The 22,264-nt window shown below is 41.1% G+C and overlaps 1 protein-coding gene across 7 annotated transcripts in view; it reads left to right on the forward strand.

Moving 5' to 3' along the window:
- Window positions 1-22,264, forward strand: part of KDM4C (lysine demethylase 4C) — a 259,002-nt gene that overhangs the window by 195,838 nt on the left and 40,900 nt on the right. For all 7 annotated transcript variants that reach the window (XM_077344954.1, XM_077344951.1, XM_077344953.1 and 4 more), the window contains exon 17: window positions 1,158-1,266. In XM_077344954.1, coding sequence (XP_077201069.1) covers window positions 1,158-1,266 — 109 coding nt within the window. The remainder of the gene's footprint in view (window positions 1-1,157; window positions 1,267-22,264) is intronic.

A 22,264-nucleotide genomic window follows, 5' to 3' on the forward strand; every position in this document is an offset into this window, starting at 1 on the left:
CCGTTTTTCACTACCCAAAGGAGTCCCAAAGTGGTTTACAATCACTGTCCCTTCCTCTCCCCACAACACACCCTGTGCGGTATGTGGTGCTAAGAGAGTTCTGACAGAACTGTGACTAGCTCAGGGACATGAAGGAGCGGTGAATCATAACTACTACATCAAGGTGGCAATCATTTTGTGGCTGGCTGCACCTTTGGGGCAGCCATTTTGTTGCTGCGCCTACCATGCTGTTTTTGAATTCTAAATGTGCCCACAGGCTCAAAAAGGTTGGGTACCCTTGGTTTATGAGGTGTCTTTTATAAGGGAATTAGATTGCAGTCTAGTACAATGTTTATTGCATATTGCACCTTTCTTTTACTGCCTTATCTTCTACCTTTCTGCATTCTGGCATGTCACGTTTTACACAGTTTTTTGTTTGCATTGTTTTTTAGTTCAGTAATTATAATCTCACTGCATTGTTCGTTGAATGTCTCATGCTGCCTGATTGAATTGCTTTTTATATTTTGTAATCCATCTTTAGTCCCCCTGTGGAAACCTTTTGATATAATTTTATCAGTTTGAAAAAATATATGCATATAATTGTTAGAAAAGCTGTCTGGTGTTTCAGAATTTAATCCAACATAATGTTAAGTTTTTATGTCTCATTTGACAGATTGACAAATATTATTTTAGTCACTTGTAAAGTACGGTATTTCTTCTGTATTTCTTCCTTTCATTCTTCTCTGGGCTCTGGATATAAAATTAGTAGGGCTTTGAGGGAAACTGAGATGAGCCAGTATGTATTCCTTGCTGTTGTTAGGTAGGTTGATGTGAGGATGGGAAGACAATGGGAGTAAATGGTCTGTTTGTTAAAGTTTCAGATCAAACTAAATAATAAGAACAGATTTCTCTGCTGAAGTTATTGTGATCCAGCAAATGTAATGTGGGACAAATCCAAAGCACTGTAATAACTTCTGGTTCTGAGGATACATTTTCAGTTACTAATGTCAGAAAAAGATCTTACTTTAGCCAATAAATCATAATACTATTTTTGATCGATGTGGCCTATTTTTAAGAAATGTATTGGGAAGATGTTTATATGATGGGTTTCTTTTACTTATAATGCATTAATGCCTGTGTTGTTGCTCATCCTCTGTGTGTGTTGTTGCTCTTTGCAGGTGGGCTCATGTCATGTGTGCAATTGCTATTCCAGAAGTCAGATTTGGTAATGTCACAGAAAGAACACCAATAGACACAAGCAGGATACCTTTACAGAGGTTAAAACTGGTGAGTAATGCAGTCTAAATTTCTGTTCCTGTATATAATTTATCATTGGAAGAATTTTAATAGTTCATGTCCATATTTTGGAAATATCACAAAATCAGGAAAAAAAAGGGGGGAGTTTTGGTACCTTCTATCATAAGTTTTGTCAACTAGTGCCTAGTTCATCAGATGCAGTTTGTTGTCACTTTGCTTGTCCATATAAAGAGGAGGCTTTATATGGGGACAGAGAATTTTTCAGTATCTTCTGACAAAAGTTTTTATAGGGCTACCATATTTTGAAAAGCTAAAAAAGAGGATTTCCCAACTGACTACGTACTTCAAATAAGTGATCATTGAGACAAATATCATTTTAAATATCCTACTATTTAATATGTGATAATTGCTTTGAACTAGGAATATTCTTAAATGAAGGCAACCACATTTTTCACTAGTTGTAGTTTCCAGAGCAAGTTCAAGGATAGGCCCACCTAGAGTGAATTACAGTAATCAAGGCTGGGGGTAACTATTGCAATGTAATGCAGGGTGCACCATCTGTGATATTTCTACATGAACCTAAAGTGTATACAGGATAATCAGTGTGAAGATCTTTATCTCAATTCCAGACTAGATGAAGTGCTTATGTTAAAGTATGTGTGTATGTATGTATGTATGTATGTATGTATGTATGTATGTATGTATGTATGTATGTATGTATGTATGTATGTTTCGATTTATATCCTGCCACTCTCATGTAGTGGTTCATGGCAGGTCACAATCTAAAATCATCATACAAAACCCTCATAAAAGCCTAAAAATTCCAACCCCTATTAAAACTCCATAATCCCCTCAGTCGGTGACCAAAATCCCCTCCTTTGGCCGTTTGTTGTTTCTAGGTCTGTAGCCTGAAACTGAAATGTTCTTGCCCAGTTTGACTGTTGCCATTTTCTATGCAATTTGTATATTTTGTTTAGAGACTGACTTGTCTGACCTGTGTAGACAGCCCCAAAGATGCTATTGGCATGTGATGACATATATTACACTGGAGGAAGTGTAATATATAGCCAATGATGTTTTCTCCTATAATAACTTTGCTTGATTTTTTTAATTTTATGTCCTAAATTTGCTTAATTTATTTCCAAGATTTTAATCCTGCTGTTCCTACAAAGAATTCATAACAGTGGTATTTTATCCTCACAGCAGTTTTGTGAGATAGATTAGGCTGGCCCAAGGTCACTCAATGAGCATCATTGGTGAGTGGGAATTTGAATTTGAATCTGAGTCTTGTAACTACTACATAATGTCAGCTCTAGAAAAAGTTTGCACCTGGATTTGTTGTGGTGTCTGGACTTGCATCTCTGTTAGATGACCTATTAGTATTGAAAAGTAAGCAACTGTTTAGATTATGGGTTCATCTATGAGCAAAAACAGATCTACCAACCATGCCCTAAAAGAGAGAAGTATTATTGTTCAGAATGGGTTATAAATCAGTGATGAACTAAAACACCTAGGAACTAGTATTTTGTCCTGTCAGTTAAAAAATAATGTAGATACTCTTCATTCTTGGATCTACCTGAGGAATCTCTTCTGCTGTTCCTGGGGATAAATAGTTTGAAAGATTGTGACATGAGTGTGTCCAACCAATAATTTTCTCCCTAAGGCTGGTCCTTAAGGAAGCTTCTGAACCACAATAGATCATAACATCTCATCACATATATGGCTTTTGTACACTTATTCTGTTTTCACAACCGTTTATCATTGAGATACCACTTCTCTATAGCTTAAAAACAAGAAAATTGTCAACAGTTGTTCAGTTAATGAATACAGATGTTTATGAAGTGTTTGCTTAGATCACATAGGACATAAATAGTGTATTTTTAAAATTATAATGTTTTTGTATCCCTTAGGGGATGAAAAGGGCATAAAAGCAATGAACAATTCATATATTTTGGGCACTCACTTTGCCAGCATCCATCGTCATAAAAATCCCAGATGTTTTGAATAAAGCTTTGGTATGCCTATGGGAAAAATGAAAACAATTTAAAAATAATGTCCAAATACAAATAAACAGTAGTTTAATTATGCAGTTCAAAACTGGTCTCCCCTGCAGTGAACTTTCAATTTCATTTTTAAAATCTCTTGTACAAATGCCACCTATGCAAAACCTAACATTTTCATGTGCATGCATGGTATTGGTTAACATTCTCTAATGTACCATTAATAGGGAATAGCAAGAAACATAAAAAGTACATTTGCTTTTAAATACACAATAATGTGTGCAAAGCCTGCATAAAATGGAGTTATTTGTCTGGCTCAGCTGTTCCAGTATGCATAGAATCTTATATACGTGAAATTTTGCTCCTAATGACAAATTATCAGTAAGCTTGAGAATGAAGATTATAGTCTTGACCTTCAATAATTGTATCATTTCTAAAAATAGAGACATTTCAGTTTCAGTGTAAAGAGTGGAATTGTTAACATGTGGGCATGTTAACTTTAAAAGTATTGGCAGATTCAGTCTCTTTAATGTTACATTTTCAAATAGAATTGAATCAATTTGATCTAATTTTACTAGAAAATAATTTTGTATGAAATTGAGAAGAGTTGTAAAGAGTTTTTTTTTCTGGAACTGTTGAAATGTTTGACAGTGATGTATACCACTGCTGTCATGCAATTCTTGAAATATAAACAAATATTGATTAACTTTCACCTTTTCAAAAATATTGCCGCAGGCAGTAAAATCAAGGAAAGTCATTATACTGAACATTAACTTATGCACTAAGTAGCTGACTTGTACATTTTCAGTTCAGGGCAAACATTTAGGCGTGTTCAACCATTTCTCCATTGATATCAAAATGATATTAAAATACTATGAATAATAAATGCTTCCCCTTTTCAGCGAGATCTTTGATAAAAGTATAGATGATATGATAACTAATGAACCCATTACAATTTATGTCAGTTAAAATATATGCATTTATTAAGACTATGCACAAAACATTATGCAGGTTTTTTGCCATTATCTGTGTAGGAGTCTCATAAGTAGCTACAGTACTACTGAATATATTCAGACCCATTTGGACTCAACCAGTATCAGTCTCCCCTGCTGCCAAGAAAATTGACCACATGAACAAAATCTTAGGGTAAGACTGCCGTTTCCTTTTTTGTCCACCAACTACTACCAGTTCCATAGTGACAGAGACCAAGTTGGGTATAAAATTGAAACAAAACAAAACTCAAGACCTTGTTTCAACTCATGAGGCTTTTAGCAAGGATAACCTGACTACTCCAGCCTCTCCTTGTTGCACACAGTTTATTTCATTGTCTCCCCATTTGGTATTCACTTACTTCTAACACTTGGGTTCTTAGCATTGTTCGATGAGAATATATCCTTCAGTTCTGTGTTCCACCAGTTGGTTGTCCATCTGTTTCCTCCCCATCCACATGTCCCCCACAGAAGGAGTAAATAAAAGGGCCATTGAGCCTGTTTCCTTGCATGAAACCAAATCTGGCTTTTATTCTCCTTAGTTGATAACACAATGGGAAATGTGTGACTTTGGACCTGTGGGCCCTTGATAAGTTTTTTGTAGTCCCTACATTTTGCATAACCATAGGTCTAGCTTGCTCCCATAATGCTTTCCCTTTATTAATCTTAAAGATGCCTACTTTCATATCATCATAAGCTCCAGATTTAGGAAGGTTCCTAAATTATCAGTGTGGCCAGGTATACTACCAATATGCTGCCTTTCCTTTCGCTTTTGCCAGTCCCCCCAGGTTGTTTACAATGTTCTTGTTAGTGGTGGTTGCTCACTTATACTTAAGGAGCTTCATTGTCTACCCCTCCCTGGATCTGCTAGTTGACCACATTTTGCTAGCTGTTTCCATTCTGACTTCCTGGGGATCTCCAGATCAATACATCAATTTTATACCCAACTTGGTCTATTGTATTCATTGGGACTCTCCTAGACACTGACAGTAGCAAACCTTTCTCCCATCGAGTTGGACAGCCTCCAGACAAGACATTTGCTTCTAATAGATTTCATTCTATTAAGTCTATACAGAGTCAAAATTGGTTTTTAGATCCTCCAATTCAGGCCCTTCCTGGTAGTAGTTCCCATTTCTAGAGCCATAGTTCATTCCCTAGGGTGGTGTTTGTCATGGGAGAACTTGCTAATTGGCTCCCTGTTTGGGATACCCTTCCATGTCATGATCCATCCCTTTTGGGTGTGTGGGGGGACTCACTGTGACCCCCATAGGGAAATTGGTCCCTCATAGGGCCAATTGACATTGGGCATGCATATCAATATTCTGCATCTCAGATATGGTCATATCACTTGATAAATATTTAACAAATTAAACAATATTAACAATTAATTAACTCCCACCTGAGCCTTCAGGGAGGGCGGTATATAAATATAATAAATAAATAAATAAAAATAAATTCAGGAAACCCAGGGCTGTCAAGAAACTCCAGGGTTTCATGAAACTCTGGTTGAGAAAGCCTGCATTACTCTGTGGCAGGCTTTTTTGTTTTTTCATCCCCTATGCCCACTCTATTGTTTAAGAGCCATTTAAGCCCCTCACCATGTGATTTGTGTTTCCTTTCTTATAAGATAGCATTTCCTCTGACAATTACTTCTACCAGAAGACAGCCAACACAGGTTCTTGTTTTGGTTACCTTTCATGTCTCCCAGGACATAGTTCTACCCCAGGGTTTCATGAAACCCTGGTTGAGAAAGCCTGATTTAGACCATATGGCATCCTTGCAGAAAGAGGATAATCTGCTGCTCTGATTTTCTGGCCGGACAGTCTCCTCTCAAACAATCTGATATTGGGTTTTCAAGACTATCCAGTTAGCATCCTTTGCCTATCTAAGAGCTCACTTGGCCAGGTCTCAGTCTTCCTCCATATCCTTCCTCAGCAACATCCCCTTGGATAGCATCTGCAAAGCAGCCATCTGGCCTTCCCTGTCGACTTTCATTCAAGCACTTTGTAGTCAATGTGGATTCCAGATGGGATGCAGCTGTGGGGAAAGCAATTCTTCAGTCCTTATTTTGTTGAGGATCCCATGAAAATATGTGAGCTTGCTATTCTGCCATGTGAGACTGTGTAGGAGCCCTGGAGGAGAAAAAGGGTTGCACTTACTTGTAAGTGTTATTCATCAACTAGACTTATGTGCAGGCACACATCCCTCCCTGCTTCCCTTCTGTGGGTCCTCACACTTATGGGGTCTTTCCGAAGTAGCGAGAAGGGACTGTGGGAAGCAGCCCTTACTCTGTTCTTTCATCTGTTGGCTCGGGAGGAAAGGGCTGACCCATGAGGGTAGGGGGCAGAGCACTCTGAACTTTCTAAAGGTGAAAGTAAAGGTATCCCCTGTACAAGCCCTGAGTCATGTCTGACCCTTGGGGTAACACCCTCTAGCATATTCTTGGCAGACTCAATACAGGGTGGTTTGCCATTTCCTTCCCCAGTCATTATCGTTTTACCCCCCAGCAAGCTGGGTATTCATTTTACCAACCTCGGAAGGATGGAAGGCTGAGTCAACCTTGAGCCGGCTGCTGGGATCGAACTCCTAGCCTCATGGCCAGGTCTTCAGACAGCATGTCAACTGCCTTACCACCCTGTGCCACAAGAGGCTGAACTTTAAAGCTTTAAAAGAGATCTCTGCAGTAGGCCAGAGCAAGCATGGTCCCATATCTGCCTGTACAGAAGCTCATTTGATGAACAACAGTTACAGGTAAGTGCAATCCTGTTTTATTTGTAAAAATCAATAAACACATCAGTTCAAGGGTACATAATCAATATGACTCAAGTATTCTGTCCATAATTCAACCATTAGGAAGTAGCACTATTTCATTTGCTTTATTAAAGCATGTTATTAAGTACTGAAGCAGGACTTGTTTATTTGAACCTCTATATGTGAAGGAAAGTGACTGTGTCAGCTTTTTTACTTGGCTGTTATAAAAATCTATAGTTATTTGATGCTAATTAATGACTAATTCAATAAAGAAGTCCAGTAGTGCTATTTTATAATGCCTCTTGAGGCTTGTAAGTATAGTCTGTTTGAGTCCAGTTTCTGTCTATCTAGACCAGTGTTTTCCAAAGTGGGAGGTACCTAAGCAGGTAGCAGAGGGGGGGCCTTCAACCATGTTGACAAATAATTTACAATTGACCAGGCTATGGAACCATGCAGGCAAATGACACTCCCAAATTTCTGCCTCTGCGTAGTGCTGACATCTGGTGGAAACTATTGGAATAAATAAATAAAGCCACCAGAGCACTCTTCAGATCAGTACATCCCATTTTGAGAAAATTTTATCACTGCATGAGTTTTTTATGTCTTAGTCATTATTCAGTTTTTGCTGTAATAATAGTATCATGTGGTACTTATTCTCCTGTGTTCTCAACGACTGAACCTATTGATTCTGAAGTGTTCCTTTTAGCTACATAAGTAATATTTTTGTTGCCATGTGTGCAGTATTAATATTTCTTGTTTACATAAGGATTAAAAATATCTCAGTAACTGCTTTCAAAAAGGAAAAAAAGTTTTTTAGGGAAATGTGGAAGATGCATTGTGCAGCATGCTAAGGACAACAGAGTCTGCATTACAGCTGATGAATTAACATTGTCAGGCAATCAATCTTTGTTTCTCGCTTATGTGCACTTTATAAAAGATGAAAGTTTGACTCAAGAGTTGTTATTTGCAAGACAACGAACAGATACGAAAGGGGAGTCAATACTTTGTGTTGTTGAGCTGTTCTGCAAAGGCAAGGAAATTCTGCTTACTAACATAACTTCCTCGTGAAACTGATGGAGCACAATGAATGATTAGTTGCAACTATGGTTGTGTGGCTTACTTGCGGGGGGGGGGGGGAACAGTGGCAAATGTCTTTTTTTTTAACACACAAGTGCTTTGCTCATGAACTTACTGAGACCACACATTACATTGAAAGCAGTGCGGAGAGGGGGAATTGCCTCCAGCTAGCTTGGTGTAGTGGTTAGGAGCGTAGACTTCTAATCTGGCCAGTTGGGTTTGATTCCATGCTCCCCCACATGCAACCAGCTGGGTGACATTGGCCTCGCCACAGCACTGATAAAGCTGTTCAGACCGAGCAGGAATACCAGGGCTCTTTCAGCTTCACCTGCCTCACAGGGTGTCTGTTGTGGGGAAAGGAATGGGAAGGCAATTGTAAGCCACTTTGAGATGCCTTCTAATAGAGAAAAGGTTCTGTGATCCTCCATGATGTCTGGCAGGTGGACATATCAGTTGGTCCAATGAAGGTAGATGGTAGAAAGCACTATGAGAGCCTACTGGCTTAGCTATGCTGGGTACAATCTTCTGTTCCCCTGAGCTCACAACCTGTATACAGTTATTACTCCAGTTTAAGGCTGTGAGTGGTACTTGTTGGGGATTGGAGTAAACATTAAGAAAACTGTTCCATACAACTTAAGATGGCATATTTTCAGAAGGTATGTCTTGTCGTAGTAATATATTTTAGGACCATGAGCAATGACTTTCTTCCCTTGGTGAGACAAGGATTAACTAGGTTTTCCTGGTATTTCCATTTTGTCACAGCATTTGTGGCAATTAGTTTTTAGTATCTCAAGCAAACAGATACCCTTCAACCCTGCCCCAAATGCAGGTTCAAATAGTACAGGAGAAATCCCCTTCCCTGCTGGTTATTGTATTTAACAAAATTAATAAAGTTCTAGACATACTACAATAATGAGGTAAAGAGCATCCAGACTACAAGAGATTGTGTTTTTATGACTTCTACAGTGATGCATTGACTGTGTTAACATACAACATAGTGCAGGGAAATATTTTTCCTGTGAAAGGTTCTCATTCTTTATTTATGAGAGCAATGGTAATGTCAAAACTTATTCAATTGTCATTTGGTGTGATTTATTTTAATAAATCCTGTTTTTTGACATTTTTATATTCGTTTATTATTATTATTATATTATTATTATATTATTATTATTATTATTATTATTATTATTATTATTATATTTATATTTATACCCCGCCTCCCCCCGAAGGCTCGAGGCGGCTTACATAAACCTGTCCCCTAAAACCATAAAATGACAATAAAAACCAATAATTTACAATAATTGTAACAGTGATGGCGTAGCCTACTCATTTGCTCTCCGCATCCTCATCTACGGCGGGGGGTGACGCTCTCTACCGCCAGTTTGTGAGGGGGGGTCTGATCTTCTTTCCGCCCGGCCTCAGTTATAAGCCTGGCGGAAGAGCTCCGTCTTACAGGCCCTGCGGAATGCTGGTAATTCCCGCAGGGCCCTCAGCTCTTCCGGGAGCTCATTCCACCAGGTTGGGGCCAGGACCGAAAAGGCCCTGGCCCTAGTCGAGGCCAGGCGGGCTTCCTTGGGGCCAGGAACGACCAGTAGGTTAGCCCCCGCAGAGCGTAAAGCCCTGCGGGGGATATAGGGCAAAAGGCGGTCCCTCATATATGCTGGGCCTAGACCACGGATGGCCTTGAAGGTCAAAACCAAAACCTTGAACCTGATCCGGAAGGCGACCGGTAACCAATGCAGCTGCCTCAGAACTGGCTGGATGTGAGCCCTCCATGGTGTAGCTGTGAGGACTCTAGCAGCCGCATTTTGGACGAGTTGCAGTTTCCGGATCAAGCCCAGAGGCAGGCCGGTGTAGAGCGAGTTACAGAAATCTAGTCTAGAGGTGACCGTCGCATGGATCACTGTGGCCAGGTGTTCGGAGGACAGATAGGGCGCTAGTAGCCGAGCCTGGCGAAGATGGAAAAATGCCCGGCTAGCTACCTGTTTAACCTGTGCCTCGAGTGTTAGTGAGGCATCGATGGTCACCCCTAAATTCCTGGCCTGAGATGCGATATTAAGTTGCGTCCCGGCCAGAAAGGGTAAGCGTGCTTCCTGATCTGCCCCCCTACGGCCCAACCACAGAACCTCCGTCTTGGAGGGGTTGAGTTTCAGGCGACTCTGCTCGAGCCATCCAGCTACGGCTTCCAAACATCTGGCAAATGGATCTGGGGGGGAGTCCGGGTGGCCATCCATGAGGAGAAAGAGCTGGGTGTCATCAGCGTACTGGTGGCAACCCAGCCCATAGCTCCGTACCAGTTGAGCCAGAGGGTGCATAAAGATGTTAAATAATGTAGGAGAGAGCACCGAGCCCTGTGGGACCCCACAAGGGAGCCGGTAAGGGCCCGATACTTCCTCTCCCACGGCTACCCTCTGTGTCCGGTTTTGGAGGAAGGAGCTTATCCAGCGTAACGCTGTACCCCTTATCCCTGTACCGGCAAGGCGGCTCGCTAGCAGCTTGTGATCGACCATGTCAAACGCGGCCGACAGATCTAAAAGAACTAGCACAGCAGAGCCACCTCGGTCAAGCTGGCGACGGAGGTCATCCAACAAGGAGACCAACACAGTCTCCACCCATGACCAGGGCGGAAGCCAGACTGGTATGGATCGAGTGCCGAAGTATCTTCCAGGAACGCTAGGAGCTGGTCCGCCGCAGCCCTTTCCACCACCTTACCCAGGAACGCTAGATGCGCTACTGGGCGGTAGCTTGCAGGGTCATGTGGGTCCAGGGATGGCTTCTTGAGGAGAGAGGGCACACCATCGCCTCCTTCAGCACCTCAGGAAACTCCCCCAACTGGAGAGAGCAGTTAACAATATCCCTGAGCTGCTCACCTATCCGTCCATCCCTCCCCTTAAGGAGCCAAGACGGACAGGGATCAAGGGGGCAGGTGGTTGCCCCCTTGATCCCTGAACTATGACCTTGATCTTGAACTATGTTTAATGATTAAAACTTTAAGTTTTCTGGAATGTAATAAATCAGCTCCTGATATCGTTATTGAAAAAAATATACAACACATATTCTTGCATGTTGTCTTTCTTGCACAAAATTGCACTTATATCACAACGATCTACTAGGCAAATATTTCTCAATTGATAAAATATGTTTCAAAGACTCTTTGACTTAATGAAAATTTAAAATTTAAATTGTAACAGAATGACAAATTTTATAGAGACTCTACTTGTCCTCTGAACACTTACTAGGAAGTGAGTACAATTGACTTCAGTGAACTTGTTTCTCATACAAAGCATATTGTAACTTAAGTACCCCAAAAGAAAAATCTTTATGACATTTTGACATCCTTTTTGTGTCAATGTGTCACATATTACCCATGATTAATACGGCATTCTAGAACCTTAGTGTTGGATTGAATGACTGGCTTTGAAGGAAGGAGTGCCGCCCCAAAGGCAGAGTCCTTGCTTAGTGGGAGAGCATCACAGGATTCAACTCCTGTTGCCTTGGTAGAAATTTTACTGATTTTTCAACTCTTAGAGGTATAAGATAATATTTTGTAGTCCACTGGTAAGTCCACCTATTGAAATTTAGATTCAAGTGGATAGCCATGTTGGTCTGAAGCAGCAGAACAAATTTAGAATCCAATGGCACCTTTAAGACCAATAGATACAACATACCTGAGGAAATGTGTGTGCACACCAAAGCTCATACCTTGAATAAAACTTTGTTGGACTTAAAGATGCCACTGGACTCTAAATTTGTTCTATTGAAATCTATTTCATTTATAAATGTACTGATATAGTACCTTTTTAACACACCATAATTCTGAGGTAGTTTAAAATATATCCACCATTTTCAAAATTTCAACAGTATAAAAACTTGCAATCTAAAAAGAGGGGGAGGGGACTATGTATAAAGTACTTTGATTCTGAAGTTTATGGTTGTAAAAATGCTGAACATAGAAGGATGAGGAGTTAGCACAGAACTCAACTATATATTTACTACATTTCAAAACTACTTTTTGTCCACTTTAGATAAGAGGCAAATTATTTGTCTCTTATCAAAAGCAAATTATACAGCAAATTATTTGTCTTTTAAACAGGAAATAAAGTTTTTCTGCCTCTTATATCACTCTGTATTACATAAGGAACTGTTCTCTTGTCACAGAGATGCTGCAGTCTCTTAGTATTTTGTATTAAGTAAGGTCAACAGGCTTGTTTGTATTCATTGAATAAAACAACTTTATTTAGCTTGTATGTATTTAGCATGTATAGATCTCACCTTTCTCCCCAATGGAGACCCAAAGTAGTTTATATAATTTTCCTCTCTTCCATTTTATCCTTACAACAATTCTGTGAATTAAGTGAGGCTGAGAGCATGTGACTTGCCCAAGGCTACTCATCAAGCTTCCATGGCAGAGTAGGGATTTAAACTTGGGTCTCCCAAATCCAAGTTTGATTATTTATACCACACTGACTTGTCATGTAGATGATAAGTCTTATCTGATTCTCTCTTACAAGACAGAAGCCTCCAAAAGTTAGAAGCAGAGTATCGGTATTAAAGGACAATAATAGCTGTTATATAACAGAACTTGGGCTAATTTACTTATCTGATTTTAACCTGGTCTGAATCTGCACAGAGCTCCCCCCCCCACTTTCTGAATTCAGATCCTGCTGAATTCAGATCGATTTGAACCGGAATCTTTGCCCCCCCCCCCAACTTGAAACAGAAACCCATGTGCACGAGGCTGCATGCGAGCAGGGAGGGGGCAAGAAAAGTGGAGGACCCAAAATTAAGAGAACTTCCTCCCTGATCTCTCAGCCCCTCCTACCTCACAGGGACTGAATCTTCAGGTGGGCAGGGGAGCGAGATGAGCAGAGACAAGACAGCAGCAGCCTCTCAGAATGAGGCAAATCTCTGCTGCAAGAAGTGTGGATTTTGAAGCACAGGTTAAAAATAAATAAAGTTAAAAATAAATAAATCTTGCAACCACGAACTAGGAATTCTTTGAACTGGCACCCAGCCAATCAGGGACAGACTTCCTTGTTACACCATTGGAGGCACGAGGCAGCGACAAGTTATTTTGGGGAAAGCTGCATCTTTACTAATGCCAATTTTTCAAATATTGAGGGTTAAAACCACTCCAGGATATTGTGGGGAAAAGGTAGAGTCACTCCGGATCAATTGTGCTTGTTGCAGATGAAAAATTTAAATCACCCAAAATCAAAATGGAAATCACATTCTGTGTAGACGGCAGGGTCTGAATTGACCTGGGTTTTCAATAAAAGCTTAGTGCAGATTCAGCCCTGTTCCACAATGCAGACAGTAGCTTGTAGTATCAGCAGCTAAGTTCCCAGCACAAGACTCTTTGTTGTAGCAGACAAACACAGCTACTCTTCTGGAATGTCTGAACATCTTCTTGCATTCACATACATTTCAAGTCTAGTGCTGACACATGTTGGTAACATCCAAATCATGAATGAAATAAATAATAATAATACCAAGACAGTAACATCATGTGAGGAGGGCTCTGCTGTGAGTTGGCTGAAGCTCCATGGGGTTGGAAGATCTCTCTTTGAATTGGAGTAGCCTTGCTGCCCAATGAGGCTGCCTTTTGCCTCCACTTGTGTTACTTGTATGTAAATAATGCAAACAATTCTCTAGTGCTGTCTCCTCCAAAGAGTAACAATCCAGCTAAGCAGTAACTCCTGTAACTGCTTGAAGAAGTAGGGCATGTATACAGTATTTTTATTTATTTTGTTTACAGTAAGCCTTTCTCGCAGGGATTTAAGGCAGATTACACATAGTGAACCAGTACAATCAGCAAAATGGGACATTTAATAACCAGTGCATTAGGATTTTAGAAATCTGGAATCACTAGAAAGAACTGAAGCATAGAATATTAATACGACACATTTAAGCTGTACAGAAATTATATAATAGGATTCTACTTGCAAGAAGCTAAAAACAGCAGAATAGACCATAATCCCAATTATTTATCCAAGTAAGTTTGTGGCCCATTTTGTACAGTGCAACCCTAATACCTGTGCAGAAAAACCCTCTTAAGTAGTTCAGTTTTGCATCATTTGTAAGGTCAAGACAGGGGAAGCTTTTCTGTCCTCTTCAGGGAGGCCATTCCACAAGGTGAGAGCCATGAAAGAGTATAGGTTGGGAGTTAGTGTCGTTAGGGAATTGTAGTAGTTCCTTCTGATCTTTAGCAATACATGGAATTCTATAGACTATTTACAGTACTTATTAGAAGAGAACTCTGATGGAATGACCCTGCACATGGAGTGGAAACATTTATCCCTGATGAGGAAAGGCTGAAGAGTTTGGGACTTTTTGAAAAGAGAAAATTAAGTATGTGTGTGGGCAGGAGGGGACACATGATGCTTATAAAATTATTCATGATATGAAGAGTGTCGACAAAGAGAAATTATTATCTCTCTCCCAAAGTACTAGGGCATCCAGTGAAACTGGTGGACATTATAGATTCAAATGGGTAGCCGTGTTGGTCTGAAGTAGCACAATAAAATCAGAGTCCAGTAGCACCTTGAAGACCAACAAAGATTTATTCAGGATGTGAGCTTTCGAGTGCAAGCACTCTTCTCAGACTATGTTCTTCTTACATGACAAGGAATATATAGCAAAGGGGGAAAAAAGGATTTTAAATATTTTTTTATATTCGAAGCTTGCACTCGAAAGCTCACGCCCTGAATAAATCTTTGTTGGTCTTAAAGGTGCTACTGAACTCTGATTTTATGGTGGACATTATATTCAGGATGGACAATAAGAAATAACTATTTTACACACAGAGTGATTAAAATGTGAAATTTGCTGCCAGAGGATATAGTGATGGCCACAAGAATGGAATTAGATAGATGGATGAAGGATAGCTTTATCAGTGATGACTAGCAGCAGTGACTGAGTGGAACCTCCATATTCAGAGACATTATACCTCTGAATCCCAGAGTTAAGATGCAAAACTGGGGGAAGGCCCTCCAAATGAACAGGTTGGCCACTGTATGAGACAGAATGCTGTACTAGATGGACCATTGGTCTGATTCAGCAGGGTTCTTCTTGTGACACATAGAATTGAATTGGTATATTCTGATTCATAGTTGTTCAAAGGGGGCGGAGGGAGTCAGCTAGCATAACTGGCTGGCTGTCAGTAAGGATGAGCTCTCCATAGCCAAGAGCTCTTGGGTAGGGTAGGGGCTATGGTTATAGTGATAAATTTTGGAATGCAGGAGATCTTTATTACACACACAAACACAGACTGACTGAAAGTGTTGGGCAGTCTCATCTACACTGGGTGAGCATTCTTAGTATATTGGTTTGGAAGAGCACAGCCTAAAAACTTGAAGTGGCCCAACACACACAAATGCACACATTCAGGAAACAGAGAATAATGAATTTTGAGGGGAGGGGATTGACAGATTCTTGGCTATGAAGAATGCAGGAAGATTAGTAGTGGGAGGAATGCCAGTGACTGATCAGTGTTGTCAACTATGTGGGAACAGATGCAGCACAGACCACCCAACTTAGCTACTTTTAAAAAGAGGCATCCCATGATTACCTGGGGCATACTAATCAAGAATGTGTGATCAGCAGCTTCCTGGCCAGCTGCCATACTAAATACTGCCATTGCACAGAAACGTCTCATAACAATGCTCATTTTGAATTGTGAACAAACCTTCAAGACAATCAAAAGAGAGGCTCAACAAGAACAAACATATCAAACAATGTAAGCCTGAATGCTTGTCTTTTATTGTACAATTCTCTGCCTCCTTGATTGATTATTGTTTTCGGAATCTGTCTTAAGAGGAATTTTGTTTTTATAATTATGGACCAGAAAAGTGTTTTGATGGAATGCTCTACAAAAATAGTAGCAGATTTTTTTTAGATGGTGCTAAAATTTTGTAATAAGAGTCTTGAAGCTAGCCTGGTAGACTGGATTGTGTGGAGCTTGATTTTAATTTTTATATTAAATATGTATGGAACTTTATGTGAAGGTAGTTTACAACTTAATTGCATTACTCTTTAATTTTAGGTTCTTGATTTGTATTTCTTGTATGGCTTACTCTAAATGGGTGAACAAGTTGGAAATGTCTAATAATATCAGGTATTTTAATGAGAATAAAGAAATAAAAGCTCTACTGCCCAGATTCCTTACAAGTGTATAGATAAGATCTCGCTCCTCCTCCATGTGTTGCCCATCTGCATAATACTGATTTACTTGTCCATCTTTCCTAAGTGATTTGTGATTTGTATGGACAGATTAGGAAGATTTGATAAAATAGAAGAACCTGAACAGTGATAGGAAAGTTATAGGAGAGTTGTGTGGAAGAAATGGTGATGAGGATGGCCTTTCATGCATTGGTGCTTTCCTGTGCTTTCACCGTGCATGACCATTCTGCATAGATTTTCCTTCCTTCAGCACTCTGTTCACTTTTTGGTTTCTGTTTTCACATGTTTTCTGAGATTGGTTTTGTGGCAGTTTACCCCTTGCTTCTTTCGTAAGATGAAGGTAATTCAAATGCAAATTCCCTTGGATTTTTCCTTCTACCCCTCCACTGCCCACATGTAGATCATTCCTCCCGATTTGCACTTTTTGCCATTGCTTCATTCCTCCCAATCTGCACTTTTTGCCATTGTGTCCTTTCCCCCCCATTATGTGATTTTTTACAAGTGTTATGAGTTCTAGTATCTCCTTTTGGAGCTTCCCTGTAGAAAGGAAGCTGCCAATGCCTGGGGCTCTGCTACTGCCCACTCATACTGGCATAGGTGGTAGAGCAGAGCTAGACCCCTTCTGCCTGCCAAGTGGGCTCCCCTCCCTCTACTGTCCACCATTTCAGAGCTTCTGAAGAGGCTCCTTGGAGAGCTGAAACCAGCACTCAAAATTTAGCAAAAAACTAATTTCACTAGACTCATTACACTTTAAAAAAATCACATGGTAGAAAAAGTAGGCATTAGTGAAGTTTGTACACCAATGAATGGGGGGAACATTAACGTTTAGCTAAGATTGCTACCCAAGAGTAAATACAGTTTGAAGAATCTATCCTATCTTTAAAAAACAGGCACAGCACAAAACTGACCAAAAAGAATAGACCTATACTGTACACTCATAAAAAAGGTGTCACAATGTTCAGTTTTTCTCATGGGTATTTAGAATATATAATCCATAAATCTAAGAAAAACACTGGAGGGGGGAAGGTGTGGTGTGCATGCCCAGCATTCATGCCCTGAAGACCCAAATAAGGTTACCACTCCCACCTCACTTGGGCATCGAGCAGATTTCAGAGACTTATGGATCTGATGGGAGACTTACGGATCCGATTGGATTCCTGAATGTTCTATGGGACCCAATGCCTCCTGGCGCTTCTCAATATGGACTGGTCAGTGACTGGCATGACTGGATGCTGGCCTCCATCGATGAGATAGCTCCCAGATGTCCTCTCTGCCCCCGTCTCAAGTGGGCTCCCTGATACACTGAGGAGCTACGCTGGAAGAAATGAGAGCTGAGACGACTAGGGCAAGTTTGGAGGAAGACTCGCAATGAAGATTCGAGAGCATCTTATAAAATGCAGATGAAAGCCTATGAGATGGCAGTGAAGTCAGTGAAACACAACTTTTACTCGACATGCATCGCGTCTGCGCACTCACGCCCAGCACAATTATTCAGGGTAGTTCAATCCCTCACTGCCCTCGATGAAGGGCACCAAAATAATAGCCAATTGGATATTAGGTGTGAGGCATTTGCAAGTCTCTTCACAGACAAAATCTCGACTCTCCACCATGACTTCCTCCAACCTTGGATACAGAAAGTGAACTAGAGGCCCCTTGGCCGTCTTTGGAGAGAACACAGACGACTCTCAAAAACTGAAGTGGACAGGATGCTAATAGCAACGAGGCCCACTAGACCCATGCCCATCGTGGCTCCTAAAAACAACGGACATAAGAATTGGGACCCCCCTCTGGGAAATAATCAACCTCTCTCTCACAATGGGAGAATTCCCGGAAGGACTAAAAGAAGCAGTGGTACGCCCGTTGCTGAAAAAACCATCCCTTGACCCACAGAAGCCTGACAACTACTGCCCTGTATCACACTTAGCATTCTTGGGGAAGTTATTTGAAAGGGCTGCAGCCAACCAAATATCAGCATTCCTGGAGGAAACTTCAGTCCTTGACCCATTTCAGTCAGGTTTCCGGCCTGGCCATGGGGTGGAAATGGTGCTAGTCGCCCTGATGGATGGCTTCCGTCGCCAGCTAGACCGAGGCGGGACAGCACTGCTTATACTATTAGATCTATCAGCAGAGTTTGACACTGTAGATCATGAGCTCCTAGCTCACCGCCTTGCTGATGCCAGAGTACGGGGGACAGCTCTCAAATGGGTGATCTCCTTCCTCTGGGGTCACAGACAGAGGGTTGAAATAGGAGAGAGAGTATCCAACTGTCATCAGCTCACATATGGAGCCCCACAGGGAGCAGTCCTCTCTCCTATTCTATTTAACATCTTCATGCACCCTCTTGCTCAGCTGGTACAGAGTTTTGGGCTGGGTTGCTACCAATATGTAGATGACACCCAGCTCTTCCTCGTGATGGATGACCGCCCCGATTCCCCCCCCCCTGAAATATTAGCCATATGCCTGGAAGAAGTGACAAAATGGCTCAAGCAGAGTCGTCTGAACCTCAACCCTACAAAGATGGAGATCCTGTGGCTGGGTAAGAAGGGACCAAATGAGGAAGCTTGCCTACCCAACCTGGATGGAGTGCGTCTAACAGTAGCCCACTCTGCCAGAAACCTGGGGGTGATCCTCGATGCCTCCCTCTCCATGGAGGCACAGGTCACAAGAGTAGCGTGGCTTGCCTTCTACTACCTACGCCAACCCAAACTACTAGTGCCCTACTTGGCACCAAAACACCTAGCCACAGTGATCCACACGACAGTCACCTTCTGCAACTCGCTCTATGTAGGCCTAACCTTATACTTGACCCGGAAACTGCAATTGATGCAGAACGCAGCGGCCAGGATTCTCCTCAACACACCATGGAGATCTCATATCCAGCCTATACTTCAACAACTCAACTGGCTCCCAATTGAATTCTGGATCAGGCTTAAGGTTTTGGTTCTTACCTTCAAGGCCATATGCGGTCTGGGCCCAGTGTACCTGAGAGACCATCTCTCCGCCTATACCCCCAAAAGAGCATTACGCTTCGCCACTGCCAACTGGCTGGTGATCCCTGGCCCCAAACAAGCACGTCGGTCCTCAACGAGGGCCAGAGCATTTTCCATCCTGGCCCCCAACTGGTGGAACAAGCTCCCTGAAGAGATCAGGGCTCTGCCCGAACTCGCACAGTTCCGCAGGGCCTGCAAAAGGGAGCTCCTCCACCAGGCATTTGCCTGAGACCGACCACAGGTCCCCCCCACTTCTGACATCCCCTCCATGGCCTGAAGCAGCCTGAACTCTCTAGGGGGTTTAGCTTGTTATGTTATTGTTGGGATCACTGAAGTTGTTGTTTAGAACCACTGTTGGGTTGTTATTGTTGTATATTGACTATGTTGTATGTTGACTCATTCCATGATGTTGTATGTTAACCGCCCTGAGCCACATGGAAGGGCGGTATAGAAATCAAATCAATCAATCAATCAATCAAATAAAGCCATATTGACTCAACTTCAGTCAAAATCGGAAGCTGTGCATGCATTATAGGCTAGTATCACACCTCATGGGGAGAGAGATTGATGCCTTTCCCCCATACCAGCCTTCTGACATGAAGTAGCACTATAGAACTTTTACTTGTCTCATTCGGCCAAAAAAATAAATATTAATTTCATTAGGAGCAATGATACAAACAAAAGTACCACGGAATTATATACTTAGTAAGCATGTAAAAACATTTCCTAAATTGTACATAGAGTGATTTCAAATAAACAATTGTCCCCTTATTTTCTACATAGGTCTATGTAGAAGATAAGAAGGAATATTCCTGTTACAAAGTTCAATGTTTGAGTCCCACTAAATTAACAACAATGCTTGAAATGCTTCATTTGAAGAAGTAAAATTGCAAAGAAAATTGGCAACAAACTGAAGAAATATATTGAAACGGTCTTTATGCAATCCAAAGTCCGTCTTTGAGCTTTCATATTTTGGATGCCTTTCTTTATCAGCAGTTTCAACACCTAATGGCTATGTAACAAAAACACTGAAGAGACAATTGTCCATTGGAAATCATGCCATATTCAGTTTGGAGAATGTTTTTACATCCTCACTAAATATATAATAGTGTGATACTCATGTTTATGTTATAGCTCCTAATGAAATGAATTTTGATTTTGCCTAACATAGTGTTACATTTTGCTTTTGGGTCTGACTTACACTGTGTACCTCCCTTGTTGTTTGGGGGGAGGGAAATGCCTACATCTGTCACACCTGTATGTTTTATTAATACAGCAAATAGCTCTGAAGGACTCTGTCAGGCAGGAAGAGTGATTTAACCTTAACCCCACCCTTGCACTGTGATATCAGTCAAGCCCCTTGTACTTGCGGTGAGTTCCATTCATTGGAATCCCAAGCCACTTCTGCATTTGGCCTTAATCTGGAGGGGTATCCAGCAGATGAGGCTTTGTAGCCACCTACAGCAGGGCTTTGGCTTCAACACTTCAAGCGTTTAAAGAAATCAGATTTCTTAAAAGCATAACATAGATCAATAATATTTGGAAATAACAGCTGCAAGAAAGACGAGCCTGCCTATTGCTGGAACAAAGGCTTGTGGCTTTCCCCTTCAAAATCCTTGGGAGGAAGCGGCAATTTATATACTTGTGTGCATTCTGTGTTTTGCCTTTTAGGTAATTCCCAGATCAGTAAGAAAGTGGTACCAACTGGAATCCTAAATTGAACATTTATAATGCAGACAAATATTATTACCATGTCTCTGATGCCTGTATGAATTGATAACTCCGTAAGTGCCTACATATTCTGCCCATGGTGGAAAGAAGCACACGTGGCTAATCAAATTGATACACTCATGAAATATCTCTTGGAGCAGCCTAGTCAGTCATAGTACTTACCACTGAAAATGGCACTGACAGCTGCAGTAGGAGGAGGAAAGGGCAGGTTACACCTTTTCTTTAACTTTCAGGTTGGAACTTTTCTTTACTGTTTTGTATCCAGTTCACTGAAATTATTCAAAAATTCACTTTCTGGGGTCACTGAAACATTTGTAAGTAAACAAACAAACAAAAATACTGATCTCCATTTGCCTGCTCACTAACAGCTCATTATTCAGTTGTCATTCCTAGCTCCAGATTACTCAAAGGCTTAGCCCCAAGTACCTTTAGGCCAGGAGAACCTGTAAGGAATAGCTTTAAAGCTAGCAACTCTGTCAAACATTTTCAGGAGAGCACACTGCCAACATAGCTGGAGCCACTTTAAAGAATGAAGTGAGCTAAAATGAATAAAATACCAACATTCCAGTAGACAGAATAACTGAACACAGCCCAAATACTTTATATTTTGTTTCTTTTTAAAGTAACCTCATAAATTTCTCTTTGATAATTTGATGACAAATATAGTTTTGAATGTGATAATATTATTTGTATGGACCACCTTTTGACAGCTCTTTACATCATGAAAAAGAACCAAAACAGGAGCTGTAAGTTGAATTGCTTCTTTCAATGTTTCTTGAGTAAATTGAAAAGGAAATTGTGCGTCTCAAACTATTCCTCCTAGTGATGTCTGTATATTTCAAGTGGAAAGGGTGCTTGTAAGTATAAGCTCCCAATTCAAAAGCCTCACCATAAAATCAGATCCATATGAATTTGGACTTGACTGTGGGGCTTTCCGCACCGGGATCTTTGTAGCAAATTGGTTGCTGAATGAAAAATCGCCATTTAAAATAGTGGAATTCGTCGTTATGCATACCTGCCTTTGTAGTGGAATCCAGTTGCGTTTTGTAGTGTTTCCCACAGGCTTCCGGTCTCGGCAGAAATCGCTAGAAAGGAAGCGCTATTGCCAAGCTCGTCAAGCAGCCAATGGGCAGCCGTTAGCATGCTCCCAAACAGCCCCTTTCCCTTTAAGAAAGTTTAAAAAAAACAAAAAACAGACCCATTGCAACGAATCTGTGTTGATTCGTTGCAACGGAGAGACCCATCCAGCTGCCTGGTGTGTTTGAGCTGTCGTTTCATCGTTGCCACGCTCCCTCCGAGTGAAAAAAAA

The sequence above is a fragment of the Paroedura picta genome, chromosome 7 (genome assembly GCF_049243985.1).
Source record: "Paroedura picta isolate Pp20150507F chromosome 7, Ppicta_v3.0, whole genome shotgun sequence".
Taxonomy (NCBI): domain Eukaryota; kingdom Metazoa; phylum Chordata; class Lepidosauria; order Squamata; family Gekkonidae; genus Paroedura; species Paroedura picta.